The sequence below is a fragment of the Caloenas nicobarica genome, chromosome Z (assembly GCF_036013445.1).
Source record: "Caloenas nicobarica isolate bCalNic1 chromosome Z, bCalNic1.hap1, whole genome shotgun sequence".
Taxonomy (NCBI): Eukaryota; Metazoa; Chordata; class Aves; order Columbiformes; family Columbidae; genus Caloenas; species Caloenas nicobarica.
The window spans coordinates 89,636,843-89,662,141 of NC_088284.1; the positions used below are offsets into that span (position 1 = coordinate 89,636,843).

The 25,299-nt window shown below is 39.8% G+C and overlaps 1 protein-coding gene across 1 annotated transcript; it reads right to left on the reverse strand.

Moving 5' to 3' along the window:
* Nucleotides 1-1,655: 1,655 nt before the first annotated feature.
* SLC35A3 (solute carrier family 35 member A3) lies at nt 1,656-25,121 on the reverse strand. Its single transcript, XM_065656658.1, has 8 exons — nt 25,058-25,121; nt 11,426-11,630; nt 10,395-10,549; nt 10,189-10,311; nt 8,362-8,533; nt 5,081-5,199; nt 4,449-4,582; nt 1,656-2,191 (listed from the first exon to the last, which is right to left on the reverse strand). Exons 2-8 carry the CDS (start codon nt 11,610-11,612, stop codon nt 2,101-2,103), a joined length of 981 nt encoding a protein of 326 aa, XP_065512730.1. The 5' UTR covers nt 11,613-11,630; nt 25,058-25,121; the 3' UTR covers nt 1,656-2,100.
* Between the last annotated feature and the right edge of the window lie 178 nt (nt 25,122-25,299).

Below are 25,299 nucleotides of genomic sequence, written 5' to 3' on the forward strand. Positions count from 1 at the left end.
TTACCTCAGGCTGTATTTCAGTGGAAAAATGACTAAATATAATTTTTCAAAGATTTTGCCACACTGCGTGATACAGGTAAAAGGTTTAATATTAACATAGAATGCCAATTTAGGGTAATACGAGACAGTTTTGACTACCGAGCAGCAGACCTCCTGCAATTATGGCATGCTAGGATAGATTCACAGTTCACAGAGCTTAGCAAGCCCTTGCTGTAACCCTGAAATTTCTTTAATGCCTTGCTCTGATATGATAAACAAACACAAATTCGATAATCTATGTCACTGCCAAGAAGGAAAACACTATTTTTACTTGCCTGACGTAAATGGAATTTTTCCTTTCCCATCTGCAATACTTCATTAAAAAAATCTCAGAGCACTCTGTAAGAATCTCCTTGTCAATCCACCACTAAAATGTGGAAAAGATGATGAGGTACTTTGGTAAACATTTTAAAACACCTCTCTCTTCACAACGTGTTCATTTGCACAAGTGAGAAAGAGCATGAGGGGGAAAAACGGAAATAATACATTTTTACTTCTTGCCATTCTACAGGTAAGGGACTACTGGTATGTTTTTGTATAAATCTATACCTTTATAAGCGTAACATATGGATAAGAAGTCACTCTACATTAATATCCATGAATAGGTCTCCTGAAAACAAGTCATTTTAAAGACAGCTTTTTTTGTTTAGTAGCTCTGGCATTTTTTTTGGTGTTTCTGGCTATAAGAAAATATTTCAACAAGTGTTCATAACAGTCTAATTCATCTAAGTTCTAATTGCATCTAGGTTTCTTCATGAAGTTTGGTGTTTTTTGGTTTAAAACAGCAGAACAGCATGCTTTTGTATTTACCTATTGCACTATTAATTACTGTTTCATTAAGTTTCTTATTAAAGTATTTCCACTAGTAGATGGAATAGCTCCAGATAAACCATTTTGGTCTGTTGGCTCAAAGACTCCCAGAACAAAAAAATAATAATAAAAACCAATAATCTCTAATGAAGCCATTACAAAGAAATGTACTGGAAAAGCCTTGGAGAGTTCATGAGTAAACAACACTTGTTTAAAAAACACCTCTGTAATAAAGTACAGTACAGTATATGGATGATATACCATAATAGCTCCCGATGGAGCTGTTACAGACAACAATAATGCATTTAAAATGTTTACTATGGGCATTTTAAAAAACTGTGGTTAAAAAAGTCCCCAGAGGATATTTAAAGCATAAAAACTATTTCAAAGGTTCTACCAACAAGTTGATTTATAATCAATAAAAATAAAAATAACGAACATTACATTGGAGCAAGCACTCCATCATAACCTGCTCTTAGTGCAGTAACCTCTGGCCTGTGTCCACAGAGTTATTGCATCTGGTGGAACACTACAGGCTGTCCTGAAGGCTGGAGTATCAGCACAGATTTCCAGCTTTCACTCTGAATTTCTCCCTTTGTGTACTTAGGTGAGAAAGTTAACCTTCTTACAATAGCTTTATATAAGCAACAGAACATAGATTTCTGTTATTAAATCAGCCTTCTAAAAATATAAAAATATTTGATATTGTGAAAGTGTCTTTCAATCATACTTCGATCTTCACAGTTTTAATAAGGAATATTTAATTAGAACCATCACTTTAGAACTATGATGTGTATTCAGCTGATTTCATGTAAATAGACAAACAGTTAAAAACATATTTACTAAGATTAAATATAGTCAAATTGCAAAAACATACAACTGACAATGTTGTCATGTGCTCTTTGAAAGAGTGCATAGGACATATTTCTCCAGCAGTCAATAGAGCAAATTTTTTGGAAGCAATCCCACTCAAAGCTGTAAACATTCCCAATTGTAGTTTCTTGGAAACTTTTTGTTCCTTTCAAGTTTTTATTAGCACGTTGCACTGGGCGTTCTCCTGCCATTGTTTTCCCCATCAGTTACAGACAGTATCATAATCCACCTTTAACCCCTCTGGCTGTTCATAGGCATTTCTTCACTAGATCCAGGGCAGTAATCCTTCCCTTGCAGTGCACAATGACACTTCCCACATGTCATTGTTAGCAAGGCCCCCAGCACATGATCTTGAGAAGCAGGTTGATGAGGAGTCTGCTATGCCTTAATGGGATTTCCTGCAGGTTTGGGATCATAACCGTATAGGAAAGTGGCTGCTATTACAAGGACGGCTCCGAAGAAAAATACACTGAATAGAGATGAAAAAAAAAAAAGTTAGCTCGTTTTATTTGATAACCTTTTATTTTTGTAATACAATCAAAAGAAAGGACATTTTTCCTGAGGAAACACAGAAAGATAAATTATATTTGTCCAATTTATAAAAAACAAAATAGTTTGCATATATTTATTATAGAAGGATGCAGGAAGAAGTTGAAATAAGAAACATCCACAAAGTAATGTGTCATTATACTGACATATTCTGAAAATTAAAATTCTAGTTTCATGAAATAGTTGTCAAAAGTAATCACACCAATCCCCCTTTTTTTTTAAAATTTCTTTTGCTTAAAGCTCTGTGCAAAATGCAAACAGAAGGTAAACAAGTGCAACTACTGTGGTTACCCAGCCACTCTTAACATCTTACGTACATCAGGCTGCTGAAGTTGTGTTTACTCTGAAGTCCAAATCTTATGTCAAAACAAATTATTACTGCCCAAGAACCAGTTTGCAAGACAGTACAATCTAATTTTTGGCAGATACATAAAGATTTATGTAAGGAAAAGATAATAAAGGCATCTTTTGTATTGTGACATACAGGCCTTTCAAGTTGTTTTCATAGTTACAAGCCAACAGACAATCAGCACACATTTTAGAAAAGAACCTTGTCATAAAGACATGCCAATGTTGACAATTTGATCTTCTGAACCAAACACTAAAAAAACTTTGGCGCATGACACGATAATCCTTCAGAGAATACAGTTGGCCTATTTCTGGACACAATCCATTGCAACGCGTTCAAGCACTTAAGTACTTTACATCTATTATCCCAATCAAAAATGTTTGTTGAAGTGAGAGAAACAATTACTCAGTTTCAGTTCAAATAAATTCATTTGGCATAAGCAAAGTACTAAAGATTAAGTTTGATTAACTCAAGTTAATCAAGTTTTATTAAATGAGATGGCTTCAAGTTCTACATGGTGCTAGTTGGCTCCATCTGATTTAATTATTTACCATTGTTTCCATTTTCACCATGTTTGCAGAAGCTGGTAAGTTACTTATTAATTTTCCATTTGAGCACGCAGAAATTCTTAAAATACTTTCTACATTTGTTTTGATAGGACGAGTATAGGCTACTTATAATTTAAGTTCAATGTCTTCCACGTTTTAAGCCTAAATAGTTGTTCTACTTCCTTTTTTGAATGTTTAATTAAACTCCTGCTAATATTGCAAATACTACTTTTAGATAAAAATATGTTTCTTTATATCAGATACAATATTTGTAAATACTATTCAAAATATTTTTACACTATAAGTCTGTGTAATATATGTGAGGAGTATAGGTCAATTATAAGCAAATTCCTATCAATATATCTAAAAGTTGGAATATTACTTCTACACTCCATATATTAACAAGCACCACCAAGACAAGCACTATTCCAGAACCTATTCATGTATAAAACCTGCAGTGCACAGAACTACTAAAATCTGATTCACAAAATTTCAGGACACAGTGTATAGGACCTAGTAGCATACAGCAAGCATTCTTCTCTCTCTTGGCTGTGTGTTTTCACTAATGAATATGGTATTATCTTCAGAAAAAAGCTCTGCCTTTGGGCTTCTGGGTGTCCTTGGGCAACTAACTGCTGTGGCGTAGCTTCCACGTGCGTATGATTGCAATTAGCTCTTGTAGAGACTGTTTTGAGACTGAATGGAAACCAGTATAAAAAGATGATCATCATTATCAGTGTTCAGCCATAACTCATCTTGCAATGAGATGACTTGTGGGAAACAGGGCCATTTAGAGGACAAGGAAAAGAGGTGTCAGGCGTCACCTCCATCAGGACCGTACTGAGAACAGCCGGCAGAGGGGAGGCTGCTTCACAGAGCAGAGCTGCAGGCAGCACAGAGCAGCATCGACACTAGAGCGGACACAGTTGAGCACGAAAGCCAAGTGGTAACTAAACAAACCGAGGGAGATCGGGTAGGAGGAAAAGGGGAGAAAGGGACAGTGAACTAAAACAGAGCCTGCAAGAGAGTGGTTTGTCAAAAGCCAAGATTTGAGATTCAGCTATTCCTGACCTGTGGGGGCTGCATCTGACAGAAAAGGTGATCTTGCCAACTACACTGAGAAAATTGTTAGTTATGGTATGCTATGAAACTAAATTTTGTCTGCAAGTTGTAGTTAAACATTCTAAAAATGTGGCTTAGACTGTTTATTTATTTTTGCAGTTATTATCTGGTAAACATTAAGTTTTTTTCTTTCAGCATACATGGAAAAGAATTCTTACCTTGTAGGGACAAAGTCTTGCAGCCAGAAATAGGAGATCAATGTTGACAGTATAATAGAGAGAGAAGTTGCGAATCCCTTTAAAATGTTGTCTGCATATTTTATAACAGCAGCAATCACCAGCCCTCCAAGTGCCTGAAAAATATCGAGGTTTGGATTTGCAACCTGGTAATTTCACTGAAAGCATCTATTTTAACAACATATGTTTACTTTAGGAAAAGCTTTTGTCTATGTTTAGGAGCATTAGAGTTATTTTACGGATATGCACTGGTGAAGGTAAGTATTGGAGAAGTTCCTCTTGCCCCACTGAAGAAATCATTGATCATATTACCATCATTAAATGAGTGGAAATGCTTGTATACTATACATTTTTAGCCACAGGAGGAAGGGCATTTTTTTTAACATTGCAAAATAAATAATGCTTACCTGCTTTTATATTGCACATACTTAAGTCATATACTTGCTATATATTTTCCAGGTTTTTATTTATAGGTTTTAGCTAATAGTGATAGATCAGACTTTTGACTACAGAATTCTCAGTAGCTTCAATGACACCCATTAGTTTCCCCACTCCTTTATAGAAGAGTAAAACCCAAGTGCCTTCACAGAAACATATAATACAAGGTATCTCACCTGTAGAACAACAACTATCCAAGTAAGTTTATTGTATCCTTGAAAAAATCCGTTCTTTGACAGTTGTTCTCCATCATAAATGTATACACCCATCAGTCCAAATATGCTACCAAAAAATCCTGAAAGTATAAGAAAGATTTGAAAGTTTCAGGTGAAAAACATGCAAACAGGTTCCTTATCCTCAATGACTGTTCACATACATCTGATTTTAAAATAGGACTGCCACTTGCAATACCATCACGTTCAAATGCAATACAAATATTCACTTTTAAAAGGAATTTTCCACACTTATAACAAGTTTTGACTGTTTCCATTAGGACATTCTTATCTTCCATTGCTTTTTTACTGGAATGGGGTAATTTTTGTTCATGGCATATAGCAAAATTCATTAAGCACCATTTTGGTTTTCCTGCAACTAGTCAGGACTGAAAGCTGAAGTCACACTATTACCTGGAAAGAAAAACAGGGAAAACTTTCAGTGGAGGAGACGGTCACTGACATATTAAGAGCAGGAGTTATTGCTTTGCCAATTCGAGCAAGGATCTTGGAAGTGGAATTCTTCTGGACCAGTCTCAAACGCAACACGTTTACTACTAGAGACTTAATGTCAAAAGAAGAAACCAGGATGCGATTAAAAAGGTTATCATTTGGTGAGTAGAGTGTTCTTTTATCAGATGGGAAACTTTTCCTAATCCCCTCAGGAATGGAAGCAATGCAAGCACCTCCTCTGTGACTGATGTAGCCTCTTGTCCTGAGCAGAAAAGGGGAAACTTTTTTTCCATTCCATTTCTGTGAAAAGCTGACCTCTATTTTCATCACATTTCTGTGCATCGGAAAAGGGTGGCATTGTTTTGAACAAAATAAAACCTTCCATTTGACAAGAAATAATTATTTTTTGTAGACATAATTAAAAATTTAGATTTCATTCAGATTAAACCAATTATTTCTATTATCCAATTGACCTGCTAAAATTAATAAATAAAGCAAACTACTCATACATCTCTAATGTGATACTAGTATGCATTAAAAACTGAATGAGGACAATTTTTCAAACATGATTCAAATACAATTTCCATTTTTTTTCTACAGTTCTAATCATTCTCTATGGATATGAAAATTAAAACCAGGTTGGACATATAGTTTTCATTATTTGTGTTTTAAGAAAGGCTCTATTTCAAAGCTCTTGCTTGTGACTGGCTTGCTCCTGAATGATACCATGTTGTGCAAATAACCTTGCAGTTGCAGAAGGGATACACTAACGTATTTATGAAACTGTGATTCGATGTTTTGAATATTTTCTAAGAGCTGTATCAGGAAACCCTCTACGAGACATGACAAAAATCATCTCATTTTTCAACTGAAGAAAACTTTAATAGTAAACATATTCTACTGCATTTTGTACTGAGGCAAATTAAGCTCACTAACAAAAAATAAAGAAAATCAGGTGATTAAATTCTCACTAATAACACAGACATTTATGTCTTCATGTATCACTGTCCTAGCTATTAATTACCCTGAACAGTTTGTGTTCAGATGCAGTCTGTTCTGATCTCATAGTTTTCACAAAACAATTACTGGAACATTCAATATATGACCAGGCTGGCTATCAAACTAGTTAACTCATTTGTTTTCATATATACTTTTGTGCACTGTAGAAAAAACTAAAGAATGTTTTAGAAGAGATCATTGATTTTTCAACAATTATGTTTGATTGGAAATTGTTTCAGATATCTGCATTGTTGCCCACCAAAGTGCTTTTAGCATGGAAATTGAAAGTAATAATAATCAGCTTTTCTTAGCAACGGATTTTACATTGTAGCTCCATCCAGAGCACCAAATCTTACCTTAATATCCTGGACCAAGCCCCAGCTACCCACTCTTCTCTGCCTCCAAAATTCCCTAACATAACCTCTCCTGATGTAACCCCTACACCCTGTTCAAGAAAACTTAGTTTCATTATGCATAATTTCAAGAAATACTAGCAGATAGTAAGTAGAGGTTTTGATCCCATTCTCTATCCTCAAGTTTCAACACAATGGACATGTAAAAATACTAAAATATAATCCAAATGCAGTTCTGCATTTTTAACTTAATCCATTTATAATCAAAACACGGGAACAGGAAAAGGAAAAAAAATATAGCTTGTATTGAGACATATTTTACCATACCAGTTTTGACCAACTATCTAATTACAAAAAAAACCCCCAAAAACAACCCACACCGTCTCCTGTTTTTATGGTACTTCATTACACTCTATCAGACTGCGTACACAGCCCTGATCCACTAAATCATCCCTATGACTTAATTCTACAGTACCATGGATTTGATCAAGAGTCCATACTAAGGTACTGGAAAGTTCAAATTCTGCTGAAGGCATTTATTCAAATATGCAATAAATAATTATTGTCTACAGGTGGAGACTAGAGACAGAAGGCCAACTCCAACAATAAGTTTTGTTCCTCTTGCAAAACAGGAACAAAAAGATATTGCTGATATTGAAATATCACATATTTCCAATCCTGTACACTGGACAAGATTGCTCTGAGCTGATGGAAAACTCTTTCAGGAAAATGGATCAACTCTGTCGCCATTAATATCTAGGGTCTAGAAGATCCAGAACTACTTTGGAAATAGAATGTATTCTCTTACTGATAGGTGCAAAATAGGTAACGGCATTAAAATGCTTAAGATGAACTGTCTTTTGCACGTCTGTCTGCAGTAATTATTTGGACAACTAAAACAAACTGACCTTTGTACTGAAATAATTAATTACCTCAACTTTATTCACAAAGCAGTTCTTTTGTATTATAAGTGCCAATCTATAAAAACTACTTACCCAGACAAAAGAGAAAAAAAATGTTAATTTTAAAGCATTTCAAAACACATTTTGTTTTAATGTCCCTATATTCTCCCTAAAAAAAAGGAAAAACTATCTATATTTATCAGATCTTATGAATTAGAGCAAAAGACAATGATTTTTAGACACAGAGGATACACAGAATTCTGCATAACACTCTTTAAAAAATTTTATATACAAATTCAATCAACAGACCCTGTACAAACTTACTGACACACTATAACCAAGTTAAATCAAGAACTAGGTTGAGATCTGAAAGCAACTGCTAGAATTCTATCCAGAAGAGTTTGTACTCTTGGTTTTAAAAGTACATTTATGCAAAATACTAAAATGTTGGTGATATCTTTATGTATCTATATTTTGCACATTTATCTTAATTCTTCAAAATGCGGTATCTCCAAGAGATGACTAAAATCCAACTTACCAAGCTGAATGTTTCTGATCCACACTGACTGCTTTGTTTCCTTCAAAATTTTCTCAAAATAAACCCCAGCAAATCCACTAGAAAAGCATGCTATAAGAACTGCAATCAGGCCTACAAACTGAGATCCTGCTGAATGTTCCTTAGCAGCTGTTGCTTGAGAGTCTGAAGGCCACTGGATGCAAAAACAGTTATACAAAATTCATAGATAAAATCAAGTCATTAGTATCTATAAATGCAAATTTGTTTTCTAGCAACAGTTATTAAATACAGATAATCACACGCTTGTAAAGTTCTGTATTTTGCACCATAAATACTTTTAAAGGACTGCAAAACCACAATTTTTCTTTCTACATATTTGTAAGGAGTCAAATTGTGCCTGGACTGGGAGAACACCCATCAACTGCAGCAGGTCCAGGATCTCTGTTTTATAAAGCAGAACTATTCCTGAATCCCAGCATGGCTCATCATGGTCATTCACAGTCATCAACTTCCGTCACCTGACAGTTACTTGTCCTGGTTTCGGCTGGGATAGAGTTAATTTTCTTCCTAGTGGCTGGTATGGTGCCTTGTTTTGGATTTTGCACGAGAAGAATGTTGATAGTACACTGATGTTTTGGTTCTTGCCAAGCCATGTTAATACCAAGCCAAGGAGACTGCAGGTGCACAAGGACGTGGGAGGGGACACGGCCAGGACAGCTGACCCAAACTGGCCAAAGGGACATTCTACGCCATACAACCTCATGCTCAGTATATATTTTGGGGGACAAAGGAGGAAGAGGGGACACATGACAGAGCCCTGCTTTCCTGGAGATGGCCGAACACCTGCCTGCCAATGCGGAGTGGTGAACGAATTCCTTGTTTTACTTTGCGCATGTGGCTTTTGCTTTACTTCGTAAACTGTCTTTATCTCGAAACACAGGCTTTCTCACTTTTACTCTTCTGATTCTCCCCCCTCTCCCACAGGGGGAGGGTGAGTGAGCTGCTGTGTAGTGCTTACTTGCTGGCCGGGGCTTGACCGCATTACCTTATGAATATAAGCACAGTTAGAAAACCACTTATACCAGCTATCTTTAAGATGGGATGAATTGCCTTTTGCATGTGCCCCTCCTCAGTGACTATGCAGACAACTAAAAGAAGCTGAAATTTATGAAGCTAAATCCTGCAATATATCTAACAGAATAAAATGCAATGCTATAGAGAAAAACATATTGAAGAGTCTGTTAGCTACTAACAGAATTTGTTCTAATTTTTAATTATTAAATTTGAAAATTCTATAAAATTTAATCCTCAGATTTTTTGTCAAATCCTTAAGTTTTAAAATAAAAATTCCTAATAGGAATTTAGGATATGCTAAAAATTCTTAGAATACTCTCTTATCCCATGATCCTGCCCTTTGAAAACTACGAAGTCCTGTACTTGCACTATCAGAACAGATGCCAAGTTTGCCTCTTGAAAACCTGAAGTAAATTTGCCGTGCTGAGACCACAAGGTGAGCAGTAGGACTGCGCTGGCACAGAAGTACCTGTGAATCCCTAATGTCTGAAGAAGTGTGCTAATAAATGCTGCTTATTACTTTTATTTGCAAGTTGCTTCAGAGGCCGTGTCACATTCTACAGTAGAGCACTGGGACACAAAAGAGGTGTTCTCTTCTGCCTCTGAACCATTTCTGGTGTCCTCTAGCCCTGGCCAGTGGTGATTCATAGCTCCTGACCATACTGTGGTGCTCATGTGCAGCTGGTAGAATCAGAAAGCTGTATGATCAGTATAGAAATCCACGTTCCTTGAATAAACACATTAAATAAACACAAACCACCTGTTAATATTTACCTGCACAAATGCCACTCCTGTCATCAATATTACTAATGAAAGCCATTGGTATACACCCAATTTCTTGCTTAACATGGACACAGAAAACAATGCTGTGGTAAGAATTTTCAGTTGATATGTAACCTAGAAGAACCCAGAAACAATTACTACCACATAATTCATGGGGTTTTTTTTTAAACTTACAGAGAAATCTGAATGTACAATACCTGGTATGTGGCTGCATCTAGGTTTGACAATGCAACATACAGCAAGTTATTCTGAAGAGTATAAATTCCTGAAGGAATAGCAAGTTTAAGAGTTTCCATGGGTTTATTAAGGATTTCATCATGTAGCACTCTGTTCAGACTCCGTAAATTGCACTCTGCCCAAAGAAACAACAAAAGAAATAGACATTCACTAAAAGGAGAGGGAAAAAGAGAGCGCAGAGGATTCTATTCTTAAAGATTGTTGTCCCCTTTCTATAGCTATCACGACCTCAAAATACTGTGTTTGTTTGACTTTAAGAAGCCTCATATATGTAAGAAAAAAAGACTGCAAAGTATCTTCCTGTAGCCTGGAATATCAGAACTAGAATGATCATTTGAAATACTTTAAGTAAAACTTATTGAAACCATATCAATATTTGAAGACAATACATTAAAGAGTATCACCTAAAAATTGCACATTAAGAGCCTAAAGAGTCAGCAATATTTATGCATATCCAATATTTTTAAGCTGTTGAAGATCGAATATATATGTCAAGGAAATGGATAAATTCAGTATAAAATGTACAAAATAAGAATTACAGTAAATATGGATATACTTTTTTGAGCTTAAAACTGTGTCTCTTCCTGTAGTAATGAAATTGTTTCCTCCCTTCTGCATCTGTTGTTTATTATAGGCTTCTAAATTATCATCCATGCTTTGGACACACTTAAAGCTTTTCATTTTTTTCCTGCTTCTACATATGAATTTCTTAAATTGCCCGAGCAAACACAATCTTCAAGCTGTTGGTAGAAGACATATCCTTGCACCCCTCAGTATCCACATTCTTTAGAGAACTCTTTTCAGCTAATATACAGTATTGTGTATTGTGTGTTGGGGAGTGAAGTTTGATTAGTGTCTTTCCAAGACTATTTCTTACATGAAAAGGGAAATGCTTTGTTGTACGCCTGTACTCACATGGCCGCTTTTCAGCTGCCACTGCAATACAGCATATTGATTAGGAAAATTAATTGGTACAAAATTTGATACCTACTGCTGTCTTTGTAGACCAATAGAACACAGGCCAAAATCTTCAGAAGTTCAGCAATAACCACTGCAGTAGAGGACAAGTAACGAGGTCCTTCTTCTTTCAGTGTCCGAGAATAACGCATGGTCAAGACTAAACTTGTGGTCTGAAAAACCAGGATGCCCAATGAAAGGTATTTTAAATTGGTAGACATTTCTTGACTTTGTTCTTCCTGAAACAGAAAAACAAAAAACAACACAACCAGGCTTAAAAGGTAATATTGCAGATAGATATTTCCCTTAGGAATCAGCATATTAAAAGAAGTTATCCAGGGAGCTCAGCCAATGGAAAACAAACCTTATCTGATATTTAAAAATAAAAAGGAGATTAACACTTTAAAAATGTTTTTCAAGTATATGATAACAAATGGGGAAGCATATCAGAAGATTAGAAGAGGTGATAACTAATAGAGAAATAAAATGAAGTATTTCTTATCTGTAACAATAAAGTAAAATAACAGCTATTAACTCATAATTGGCTTTTCAATAACTGGTTTCACAAAAGAAATCACCTAAGTTAAATCAATCATGGATTTTTTTACGTAAGTGAAGGCTCAGATGATATTTTCAGAGTGAAAAAGCCCCACACTATGGTACTGCAGAATGTCCAGTACCCCTGCTGCAAGGAGCTGTTCCCAGAAGGCAGAGATCTTCTCATTCTTCCACCTCTCTGACGTTTTTCAGGTTGCAGTCTCTGCCTTGCCAGATGACACAGTGCCAGGATAAGACAGGGTGAGGGTTGGGCTACTTTAAATGAAAATGAGAGGAATGCCTGACACTGAAGGAGAGTTGTGGGAAAGCAGGGTTGGATGGGAAGACATGGGATGGAAGAGCTGCAGAGGAGACAGCACTAAACCTGTCCTGCTGATTATCCTGCTCAGAAAAAAATAGTTGAATATAGATAACTAGGTGACTGCACCTACTTTTACATACTGCACTGACTACCACAAACCTTACATTACTAAAGAAGTATCATCTCTACCATGAACTTTCACCAAGCTGACGTGGCTTTTCTTTGCACTTTGTCACCAATCAAAGCACTAAATTAGTGCAGGAGACTAATAGAGAAAGCGACCTCCATTTTGCGAGCGCAGTACATTACAAGGAAATTTTAAAAATGCATTGCTGCTATTCAAAATATTATATAATTTTCTGCTATTCTTATTAAGTATGAAGAATTTCCATATGCACAGAAATCAATACTTTCTATCAAAAATTCATTGTCCATATATTCAAAAACAGAGCAGTGTTTTATAATGCCAAAGTAAAATAAAACCAGTAATTAAAAGTTACCAAATACATTTTCAAGTGAAAGAAAAACAGTAGCAAGTCAAGACAGTGAACACAGTTCTCACTTTCAGAAGTGCAGAGATGGCATAAGCAATACTTTTTGGATATATATGCCAGAGCTGTCCCTATGCATGTTTTACACCTACAGGTACACAGGTTTTGACTCATTAACTATCTGGTTTTGTACACAATGCTGAAGGATATGCTGATATTTCTAAATATTTGTAGCTGAAACTGAAGCTGCTTCTTGCTGACTGCATTTCTCTACCTCAGGGTGCATTTCACAACAATTTTCATTGCTATTTTTCCAGAAATCTGGAGAGCTGTGCTATTCAAATATTTCTGACTTGCCTTTATCTTGTCTCTAAACATTGATTTTCTCCAGTCAAGCATACAAAGCCAAATGAATACCTATATGGCACGGATACTTAAGAGACACTGCGGTAACCTGCAAACAAATACGAACTGCCAACAGCTGCAGAGATAGGAAGCACATATTTGTATCCTACACAATACAATCGTTTACCTCAAGAATCATATGGATGTAAAAATATTTGTAAAAGCATATTGGCAAAGGAGGAAGAAAAAGATGCCAGGATGCAGAAACTGAGGAAGAAATACACAAGGATTCCTTTAAGGAATCTTAATAGAAGATACTTCTGTATGAACTATGACTTTATTTAACTCTCCAAAGAAACAAATACCACAGATGCAAATGCACTGGACAATATAAATCAGACAGAAATGTAAAGCACAAAGGAGAAGAAAGCTGCAGACAACATTCAAGATTTGCTAACGTTTTCCATAGGTTCTGGTGGAATAACCCTTTACATAAGGATGTTTACTGTGGAATTAAGCATCCCCAGCAACAAAATGAAGAAGATCAGCTAGTCAAATAATAACACCTTTGAAGAACAGATTTGCTATAGCTGAGAACAAGGAGGAGAAAAAGAAGAACAGTTCCCATGAAGGGATGAAGAGGGACATGCAAGGTCAGAGATCATACTCACTGGAGAAGTACCAGCAGCATAGAGAAGATGGAGAAAACAGGAAAACAAAAAAATCTGAGAGAAAAACAGAACTGAACTTCATGAAAAGGTCTGCCTGTTCTACTGAAGAAAACTGACATTGCAAAATGGACATTTATGTGAGCCAACTTGCATAAACAATTTCTTCCACCTTTTCCATCTATGTAATTTTTTAGTATTGAGACCTGACAATCTGGAAATGCAAAAAGCAATATACGGTTAAGAAGAAAAACACTAAATTTTGTGAAAGTACACTTACAGATAAATAAGTTTTTAAACTTTTTGGTTTTCAGTTTTCAAAATGTTTCTGCATATAATATAGATAATGGGAACACACATCCGTCCTGAGCTTGGACCCAAATTTCTGCATTCTGTGAGCCTGTGAAGTGACAAAGGGTTTTACAAATGTTCAAAATTCTCAGAGATCAGTTCCTTAACCTTCAAAATAGGTCACGATATCAGAAAACAATGTTCACGTGAATTTCTTGCTGAAACACAACCAACTATTTACTAAGCAGCTTAAAATGTAATTTTAAATATAAATCACTAATACCTTGTTTATAAGCAAGTATCAAAGCATTCAGCATGAAAACATACCAACAAGCACAACAGTCTCGTAAGCCATCAGCAAAGGAATACATACCACAACATTATTTTGAACTACAGTCTTGTCTTCTTTAGTGGTCATGATAAAAAAAGGGAATTTTCCCCAAGGTGCCAATAGGCGAAAACATTTCTTTACCGCAATTCACTACGACAGTTTCAGAGTTTCCAAAATTCACACAAAATAGAGTTTAAGTGTCCAATGTGATAGCTGAAATAAGATATTTGTTACAAGTTGTCCTGTCAGTGGTCAGCAAGACAGGCTAGTAAAGAACAAGTCTGTGAAGTTTCATACTGTACTTACAAATAGTTCGTTCATAAAGCCGGAACTACAGAGTCCTGAGCTTACATTTGCCAATAAAATAACCACACTCTACTGAGCACACATAATATCTTACCGGCTCTCCTGGTCCTGCCTCCTTTCTTTTAAAAGCAGAGCCGCATATCAGTTCATAGAACTCGGTGCAAACTGGGGACTGGATCCCAAAAAGGCAAGTACTGAACTTCAAACAGTTGAACTGACTTCAGCTGCAGTTTTACAGCAGGCTTAGATTTACAGATTACTACCAGAGATGTAATTCCCCTCTTCTAGCCATGAGCGCCTGCTGCCCTCACTGCAACAGACTGTTCAGTCACATTCTAAATGAACTAGTGTCTTCAGTAACAGACCACACTTTGATTGTCTTAAACCAATAATGAAATGAAAGTTCCCAACGCATTTCCTATACAGAGTTACAGCCGGGCTTAGATTTCTTACTGGGCTTTGGAAAGACTACTCAGTACTCTGCAGGATGCATCTGTTCCAAAAATCAAATTTAGGTTTGCTAATTCAAAGACTGGAAGTTGAGTGGTCACATTAACTCAGGGACTTTTGAACTGCAGCTTACAATGGCAGTTCTAAGTACCTGCAACTCATTGACTGTAACATAGCCTACCACATCTGTTAATTCAGTGACTAGGCTCGTTATTCTTTTATTTTATTAGTCTTGGTAAAAAAAAAAAGTAAACCACTTCCATGCAGTTTATACCATGTAGACACACCCTACAGCCAGCAACATGGAAGGGAGGGGAAGAGGTTAAAGGCCGGTCTATCTGGCACGTCAACATGCAGTAAGCCAACATGGTATTTACAGCCACGTAACCTCCAACTTCAGTACACACAGGTGGGTAAAACGGAGGTGGATACTACATGAAGAGTTGTTCTCCTTAAATGTATAAAAGAAGAGGATCTGGGAAAGGTTTCACAGACTCAGAAAACAAAACAAAACAATCTCTACAGGAACTAATACCTTCAGCTCAAAATACCATATTGTGCAAAGTCTGAAAAACACCCATTCAAAGGTACCAGACTTTTTTAAAGTGGAAAAATCATGGAATCGTTTAGGTTGGAAGAGACTTTTAAGACCATTGAGTCCAACTGTTACCTAACACTGCCAAGTCCACCTCTAAACCATGTTCCTAAGCATCACATCTACATGTCTTTTAAACATCTCCAGGGATGGTGACTCCACCACTTCCCTGGGCAGCCTGTTCCAATGCCTGACAACCCTTTCCGTGAATACATTTTTTCTAATATCCAATTCAAACCTCCCTGGCACAACTTGAGGCCATTTCCTCTCATCCTACCACTAAGAAAGATTTTCTTACAGTCACTGCAGCTGGCTCACTTTTTATTATATTCATTAATTTTTTTTTTTCTTAAATTTCTGAAACTTCAAGAGACTATCAGAGAAAACCTGAAGAAACCCAAACAAACCTAAGCACCCAACACTATCTCAAGAAGTAGGTAAGACAACAAAAAAACCAATTAACAATGAATTCCAATAAGTCACATAACAAAAGAGCTGGTTAAATTCACAGATTTAAATAACAACATGTGCTCTGTCAAATGACTGAGCAATCCAGAACAAACGTCATCCATGCAATTACTTTGTATTTTAACTACCAGATAACAGAAGTGACAGGCTACATTACAGTCAATGAGTTGCAGGTACTTAGCACCTCTCACTGTAACATCCAATTTAAAAGTCACTTAAAATAGTTTTGTGGTACTTGTGGACATGATGTCTATAAATCAAGGTCCATTTACCAGTTTCCACTGACAAGTCTTTAGAACAAGTCCATAAAGATAAAATGAATTCATGACAGAGGGAAGGTAACAGGTCCTGCTGATTTAGGCTCCCATCCTGCAATTTACAGCTCACTGGCAGTGCCTGGGATTCTACACATGCACAAAAGCAAAGGCCTTACTAGGTCATGGCCTAGGGATGCACCCTATGGAAACGGAACACATACAGACTAACGGAAAATCAGGAAATGAGACCTTCCCAACAGGCTACAGAGTTAATGTTTATGTTCTTTTTTACCCATTTACAAAAGATTATACATGAAAATAAGTTCTACTGGCAACTATTTCTTTACTCCCTACTCTGTCACAAGGAAAGTATATTTTTAAAACAGTAAATTACTAACTACTATTATGCTTCCAATCTTCACGGTGATGGCATTATGTCAATTACATTCATTCCGGCCTAGCTGTGAAACGTTTCCACTGCTCATAGTACTGTAGAATAAAAAGCCAAGTTACAGGAGTTATTGCGATCTCTTATTCCATTCCATTCCATTCCATTCCATTCCATTAAGGAGTTTAAGACAGCTTAACCAAACAAAAGGCACTTGCACAATAGCTAACGAACAGAGGCAGATAACCAGTTTCTTAAAACTGCAAAAGACAAAGTTTAAGTTTTGTGTGCCAGCACACCAAGTTCTACGTCTGGGATCTGTCGGGAATTAAACACGGATTGAGTCTGCCTTACAGAAGGAAAAACAGAGTGGAAAGTAAAGTACATTATTTCATTCCAGTGGAACAGGTATGGACATACGTCCTGGGCATTTGCTTTCAAATCAAGATAGTGGATTAAAGACACAGGATTGAGTTCTCATATTTCTCAAATGAAATGCCAACCCTGTGCTGGTGCTACACCTATACAAATATAAGCTGGAAACAAAGAGGTTGGGAGGTTGCTCCACAGTTGGGAGGTGGAGCAAAAGCCAGCTCACAGAACTTGAACAAGATATTTCTATAGACTTCCTTCTATGCTTTCCACACGTGCATTTCCTTCTTCCCTGTGTTGCATAGCACACAAACAACATGCCACTTCCTATAACACAACTGCATTCCTCAGAGGAAGGTTCTATTCCACAAAACTTTTTTCCATTGGACTCAATATAGTCTTTTTTTTTTTTTTTACTAAGAGCAGTATCTAATACAAAAAAAAAAAACAACAACAGTTTATGTATAGAAATAAATGGATGGAAGGAACCTCATGAAGTTCAACAAGGCCAAGCGCAAGGTCCTGGACATGGGCCAGGGAAATCCCCAACATCGATACATGCTGGGGGATTGAGAGCAGCCCTGTGGAGAAGGACTTGGGGTACTGGTAGATGAAGGACTGGACATGAGCCGGCAACGTGTGCTCACAGCCCAAAAGGCCAATCGTATCCTGGGCTGCATCAAAAGGAACGCGGCCAACAGGTCAAGGGAGGTGATTCTGCCCCTCTGCTCCGCTCTGGTGAGGCCCCCCCGCCATGCTGCGTCCAGCTCTGGAGCCCTCAGCACAGGAAAGACAAGGACCTGTTGGAGAGGGGCCAGAGGAGGGACACAGAAATGATCAGGAGGCTGAAGCACCTCTCCTGTGAAGACAGGCTGAGAGAGGTGAGGTTGTTCAGCCCGGAGAAGAGAAAGTTCTGGGGAGACCTTATTGTGGCCTTTCAATACACAAAGGGGACACAGAGTGACTTTTTACCAGTCCTGTATCGTCAGGACAAGGGCAATGGTTTTAAACTGAAAGAAGGTAGACTGCATATAAGGAAGAGATTTTTGTGCTGAAGGTAGCAAGACACTGGAACAGGCTGCCCAGCAAAGTTGTGGAAGCTCCATCATTTTAAGTGTTCTAGGCCAGGCTGGATGCGGCTTTGAGCAGCCTGGTCTAGTGGAAGGTGTCCCTGCCCACGGCAGGGGGCTTGGAACTAGGTGATCCTTAAGGTTCCTTCCCACCCAAACCATTCCATGACTCTGTGATAAATATGCCACGCGGTACTGAGGGTGCACAGGCCTTTCCAAATCTATTAAGTGCTGCTGAACTGGGTTATGAACAAGATTTTACATACATACAAATATCTTAACTGCCAAATTTGGGCTGCTAACATTCAACAATGCTTTTCTTTCTTCCCCTATCCCCCCGAATACATAATCTTTGATGTCTGTGTAAATTTTTTTTATAAACTATAATCTTATAAACATTTCTAGTAATCTTAAACCTTGTATTTCTCACTTTAAAATGTCACTATTAATGTTCTCCATCTTCCTCCCACTTGATAGAAGTTTCTGCTCTGTTCCCTCCCATAAGCTGTCTATAATTGTCAGCTGTCTCTCCCCAAATACATGGCACTTTTCAACTAAACTACTGCAAATCACTTCATCATTTTAAAACTTACCTTACTCTTCCTTTTGTTTTTCAGTTTGTTAGTCATTCTTCTTGCTGGATACATTCTAATGTGTATTAAGTACACTGAAAAAAATAAGCTATGTTTTCCTAAAAGCTTGTATTCTTCTTCAGAAGTGTTATTCAAAGCAAATCCTCTAGCAAAGTTTCTTCCTTATTCTTCTAGCAGAAACTGACTTACAAAGATTTTTTTCACATGAAGGTTTCCTTCAGGCAGTATTTCCAAATTATCCGTTTATATTTTTAAAAATTCTTAATTAGCAAAAAAAAATTAAAACATCACTGCATTCAAATAACATTTGTATGACAAGCATATTGAGCACAACACGGTAGAACACTGGTGGACCTTGTTCCTGCAACAGTCATCTAGCTCCCTACCCACAACCTTATCTTGACCCCTTCAAAATCATGCAGATACTTTTTAGCGCCGGCAAGTGCACTTATGCAAAGAGCAGTTACACATTAAGTTGTAACTGCTAAGGATCAACCAATGATTCTTCTCAACTTTGCTCCAAAAACCTAGGCCTTTGCCCAGGCTAGTGGAGGCTGTATTCCCCAGCCTGTCACTCAACCAGGAAATTCCACCATTGCCAACTCTAACAAAGGGAATGCAATTACATATTAACTAATGGCAAATTTCATGCTGTAAATTGCTTGGGACTCAGGTAAGGTTTTCTTACAGGTTGACAGAAAACCTAGCAGAAAGGGAACTTAACACTGCTAAGTTTTTTTATGATCTCACAAAGTGTTAGTTTTTGTTTGTTTGCGGTTTGTTTGTTTGTTTTTCTTTTATGGGGGAAAAACCCCCACACCATTCTAATCTATGTATCAGACAGGAAAAGTTGGGCGCTGTAAATCTTAAATGTCATATTTGTGGCTAATTACTCTTCAAGCTCACCCCGTCCTCTTTATCCTTTACACCAAACCTAAAGAATCCAAAGAGAAGATTTGCTCGGCTGATGAGAATTTGGGTTGATGAATATTAAAGATATCACATATTGAATATAAATATTCAGCATTCAGGAAAATCAGCCCCTCATTGAGCTAAAACTAGCAGCAGTATTTCTTGTAAGATGAAGACTTCAACTACGTGCACAGTAGTGCAATAGTTTTATATTGACATAACGGTTACTAAGCAAAACTCTGCCTGCCAGCACAGAAATTTGATACAACCTGCCTTAACTGCCTCTCTCTTTTTCAAACAGTACATACACTGTGTTCATTGTATAGATCACAGTATAGAAAGACCGTAGTAGTCACATTCAGGTTCTGTGAGCAAGGAGGCATTCAGTTCTTAGTTTCAGTTGCAATGCCCGTCCCTCCTCAAGCGTCCAGGAGTGCAATGCCATGAACTGAAGCACCGCCCGAAAGCAGCTCCTGCGGATGCATCAAACCAATGAAGGAGCTTGACAGAAGCTGTTGAAAGACTCAACATTGAATACAGCCGGGGTTCAGCTACCGCTATTTATGAATTACTAGTCAAATCTGCATTCTCGAGGCAATGCAGCCACCCTCAGTCAAGGTGACCTAATTCGAGCAGAGTAAGGCAAACTAAATACTACAGTAAAATCTGTAGACACTTATTACAGAAAGCTAGTAATTACAAATAAAATTAGACAGCTGAACAGTGTACTGAAGGTGTATGAACATAAGACAAGGTTCAAAATTTCAATGGGAAAATCCTGAACTCCTAACCATCTGACATGATTATGCTAGATCCTAAAAGGTACAGGCCTCAAGAACATCTTCTCTGCTCTAGAGACACCCTCTATTGATGGGATTCAGCTGTGCAGCCTCCTGAGTCCCAATGAAGGCACAGAGCCTGCGCAAGCAGCATGCGTATGGTGTGAACTGAAGTAGTTGGTGAAGAATAAGCCCAGGTGGCAAGCAATTAAAGAATAATAAGAGAGGAATAAGTGTATCTAGCAAGCCTGTCCCAAAGATCAAGGAGGTGTTGCTCTCACTTAACACTGCCAAATCTGGAACTGTTTTAAGCAGACACAAGTGATTTGATTTCCCTGGGCACCTGGTTCAGATGATCCCTGCCTTTTTTGTGTTACTGCAAACAGCAGCATAACCAGCATAAGGAATAAGGCTGTGTAGGCAGCCTGTAGGATTGTTAAAGACAAAGAGTCACTTCTAACAATACACTGCTCTAAATAAAGCAAATTTATACTTACTACCACCATAGTCTTTTCTCAAATCAATATTTTCGCTACACATTCTAATTCTACAAATGAGAACATCATGCATTTCAAACCAGTGGATCTGTATCTCCCAGAACTGTAATTTTCAATCATGAGTTCTCACAATGCTTGGGTGAGAATTAAGGGGCAGGCTGGCAGGGGTGACACTGTTGTGGGAGTCTATTACAGGCCACCAGATCAGAGTGAGGATGTTGATGAGGCCTTCTACGGGCAGCTGAGCGTGGCCTCACAGTCACAGGCTCTGGTTGTTATGGGGGATTTTAACTACCCTGATGTTTGCTGGAAGGACTACTCAGCCAGCCAGCCTCAGTCTAGGAGGTTCCTCCAGTGCATTGACGATAACTTTCTGATGCAAATGGTGGAGGAGCCGACTAGGAGAGGTGCGCTGCTGGATCTCGTCCTCGCTAACAAGGAGGGTCTGGTCGAAGCAGTAAAGGTGGGGGGCTGCCTTGGTTGCAGTGGCCATGAGATGGTGGAGTTCAGAATCTCCTGTGGTGGGAGCAGAATACCGAGCAGAATTGCAACCCTGGACTTCAGCAGGGCCGACTTTGGCCTTTTCAAACAATTGCTGGAGGAAATCCCGTGGGCTAGGCTGCTTGAAGGTAAAGGGGCCCAAGATAGTTGGTTAACATTCAGGGGCTGCTTCTACCAAGCTCAAGATCAGTGCATCCCGACGTGTAGGAAGTCAAGGAAGGGAGCCAGGAGACCTGCGTGGTTAAACAGGGAACTGCTGGGCAAACTCAAGTGGAAGAGGAGGGTTTACAAATCATGGAAGGAGGGGCTGGCCACTTGGGAAGAATATAAGGCTGTTGTCAGAGGATGTAGGGAGGCAACTAGGAAAGCTAAGGCCTCCTTAGAGTTAAACCTGGCGAGAGGGGTCAAGGACAACAGGAAGAGCTTCTTCAAATACATGGCAGATAAAACTAACACCAGAGGCAATGTAGGCCCACTGATGAACGGGGTGGGTGCCCTGGTGACAGAAGATGCAGAGAAGGCAGAATTACTGAATGCCGCCTTTGTCTCTGTCTACTCTGCCGGAGGCTGTCCTGAGGAGCTCCGTACCCCTGAGGCCCCAGAGGAAGGCAGGGCAATGGAGGAGTCTGCCTCAGTTGATGAGGACTGGGTTAGGGACCAGTTAAGCAATCTGGACACCCATAAATCCATGGGTCCAGATGGGATGCACCCGCGGGTGCTGAGGGAGCTGGCTGAAGTCATTGCTGGACCGCTCTCCATCATCTTTGCCAAGTCTTGGGAAACGGGAGAGGTGCCTGAGGACTGGAGGAAAGCAAATGTCACTCCGGTCTTCAAAAAGGGCAAGAAGGAGGACCCGGGCAACTATAGACCGGTCAGCCTCACCTCCATCCCTGGGAAAGTGATGGAACACCTTATCCTTGGTGCCATCTTAAGACATATCAAGGATAAGAGGGTCATCAGGGACAGTCAACATGGCTTCACCAAGGGGAAGTCGTGTTTGACCAACCTCATAGCCTTTTATGAAGACGTAACAAGGTGGATTGACGATGGCAGAGCAGTGGATGTGGTCTACCTTGACTTCAGCAAAGCATTTGACACCGTCATCCACAGCATCCTCACGGCAAAACTGAGGAAGTGTGGACTGGATGATCGGGTAGTGAGGTGGACTGCAAACTGGCTGAAGGAGAGAAGCCAGAGAGTCGTGGTCAATGGGGCAGAGTCTGGTTGGAGGCCTGTATCTAGTGGAGTGCCTCAGGGGTCAGTTCTGGGACCAATACTGTTCAATATATTCATCAATGACTTGGATGAGGGAATTGAGTGTACTATCAGCAAGTTTGCTGATGACACCAAGCTGGGAGGAGTGGCTGACACGGCAGAGGGCTGTGCTGCCATCCAGCGAGATCTGGATAGGCTGGAGAGTTGGGTGGGGAAAAATTTAATGAAATATAACAAGGGAAAATGTAGAGTCTTGCATCTGGGCAGGAACAACCCCAGGTTCCAGTACAGGTTGGGGAATGACCTATTAGAGAGCAGTGTAGGGGAAAGGGACCTGGGGGTCCTGGTGGACAGCAGGATGACCATGAGCCAGCACTGGGCCCTTGTGGCCAAGAAGGCCAATGGCATCCTGGGGTGTATAAGAAGGGGGGTGGTTAGTAGGTCGAGAGAGGTTCTCCTTCCCCTCTACTCTACCCTGGTGAGACCACATCTGGAATATTGTGTCCAGTTCTGGGCCCCTCAGTTCAAGAAGGACAGGGAACTGCTGGAGAGAGTCCAGCGCAGGGCCACAAAGATGATTAAGGGAGTGGAGCATCTCCCTTATGAGGAAAGGCTGAGGGAGCTGGGTCTCTTTAGCTTGGAGAAGAGGAGACTGAGGGGTGACCTCATCAATGTTTATAAATATATAAAGGGTGGGTGTCACGAGGATGGAGCCAGGCTCTTCTCGGTGACAACCAACAGTAAGACAAGGGGTAATGGGTTCAAGCTGGAACACAAGAGGTTCCACTTAAATTTGAGAAGAAACTTCTTCTCAGTGAGGGTGACGGAACACTGGAACAGGCTGCCCAGGGAGGTTGTGGATTCTCCTCCTCTGGAGACATTCAAAACCCGCCTGGACGCCTTCCTGTGTAACCTCACCTAGGTGTTCCTGCCCTGGCAGGCGGATTGGACTAGATGATCTTTCGAGGTCCCTTCCAATCCCTAACATTCTGTGATTCTGTGAATGCCTAACAATGTACAAGGGAATAATGAGCTACAGATTCTGAAAGAAGAGGTTACTGTAAATCAGTTTCTCCACAACTATCACCTCTCTCAAACTCAACCTGCTGCCTCTAAAGAAATCTGATGCTGCTTATTCTTTAAGAAAAGCATGCATCATAGAGCATGCTGGTTTTTTTTTTTGCTCCTGCAAACTGTCTGTACAGTGACAGCTTTTGTGTAGCAGGTCCTGTGTATTAATTTAACAGAGAAGAGCTGAACAGGTCACGCTCAACTCGGTCCACATACAAAGAGTTCAGATGAGTCGAGTGCAGTTCCTGTGGAGAAAGGCAGCCCCACAGATTTTGGGAGAATCAGCTCATCACCTAATGTTCATTCTAAACCCCATTTTGTCAGTCTGCACACACGTTCTTTGAAAAGCAGCAGTTGCTTTAGATTGCAACGCTCCTGGGTAGAGGCCACCGTGGCAGATACGCTTTCCACTATGGTGCTCACTCAGTTTTAGAAAGGTTTGTTGCATGTGTTTTTATGTCCCAAATAACACATCCCCCTGTTGCAGGAAGCAGTCTCAGTCTCCTCCACCCAATCAATACTTCAAAATCTTTGGTATTCAAGTCTTCCTTACTCTGATTTAAAATATAGTTTATAGGATTCAATAAAATGAAACACGTTGGAGTACCTTTTGGCATTTATCTTTAACCTTCCAGTCTATTCCATAACATGTATTATATTACTATGCTCATTATCTCTGCATCTTCTGGTTTGCCGATTTAATCCATAAGCTTTGCACTGCTAAAGCACTACTCGTTTCAAAAACTCAGTATGAAATCGTGATGCCATGAAAACACTTGTGAAGCATGCATTTCTGTTAACTTGGCACACAGCACCACACGGGCACAGCGAGCACCCTCTCGGCAGACACCGGCCAGCCCCACGGAGCAGGCACCAGCGAGCCCCGACGCGGCTGCCGGCCAGCCCCCCATCCCTTCCCAACTCCACCGGCAGCTGCTTCCTCACAGGAACTTCACCCTCAGCCCTCCCTCTTTCCCTGATTATTGCATTTACAGACATTGCTCTCAGGATCTCCTCAATGCCACTCTTCCCCTCCCCAGCCTGCTCCGTCAGACCTGCTTCCCGCCCCAGCCACCCACCCCGCACGTCTCCCCCTCCCACACCACAGGCCTCCCTCAGGCTTCCCCCCCCATAACCCCGGCGCCGCTCCCTCCGGGACAGCCCCAGCCGGGCTCCGCTGCCCCCGCTCCCAGCCCAGGCCTCCCACCTGCAGCTCCCGGCCGCCTGCCCAGCTCGCCCTCACTGCCGGCTCCGCTCGCAGCCGCCACACGGTGTTTCCGGGCGCCGCGGTCCCGTCCCGCAAAGGCTCCGGCTGCAGCCGCGGCCCCGCCCGCTCCGTTCCCAGGGCCGCGGTGAGCAGCGCGCCCGGCCCGTCACAGGCCCCGGCGAGCAGCCAAGCGCCAGCCCGCCGCTCTGGGAGGAGCGGAGGCGGGCAGGGGCCAGCGCGGG

Coding starts and splice junctions, on each gene's coding strand:
- SLC35A3 (XM_065656658.1), bottom strand. CDS start 11,612: ATGTCTACCAATTTAAAATACCTTTCATTGGGCATCCTGGTTTTTCAG. Junction 10,312..10,394: donor TAGATGCAGCCACATACCAG/GTATTGTACATT, acceptor GGGTTCTTCTAG/GTTACATATCAACTGAAAAT. Junction 8,534..10,188: donor CAGGAGTGGCATTTGTGCAG/GTAAATATTAAC, acceptor TTTTGCATCCAG/TGGCCTTCAGACTCTCAAGC.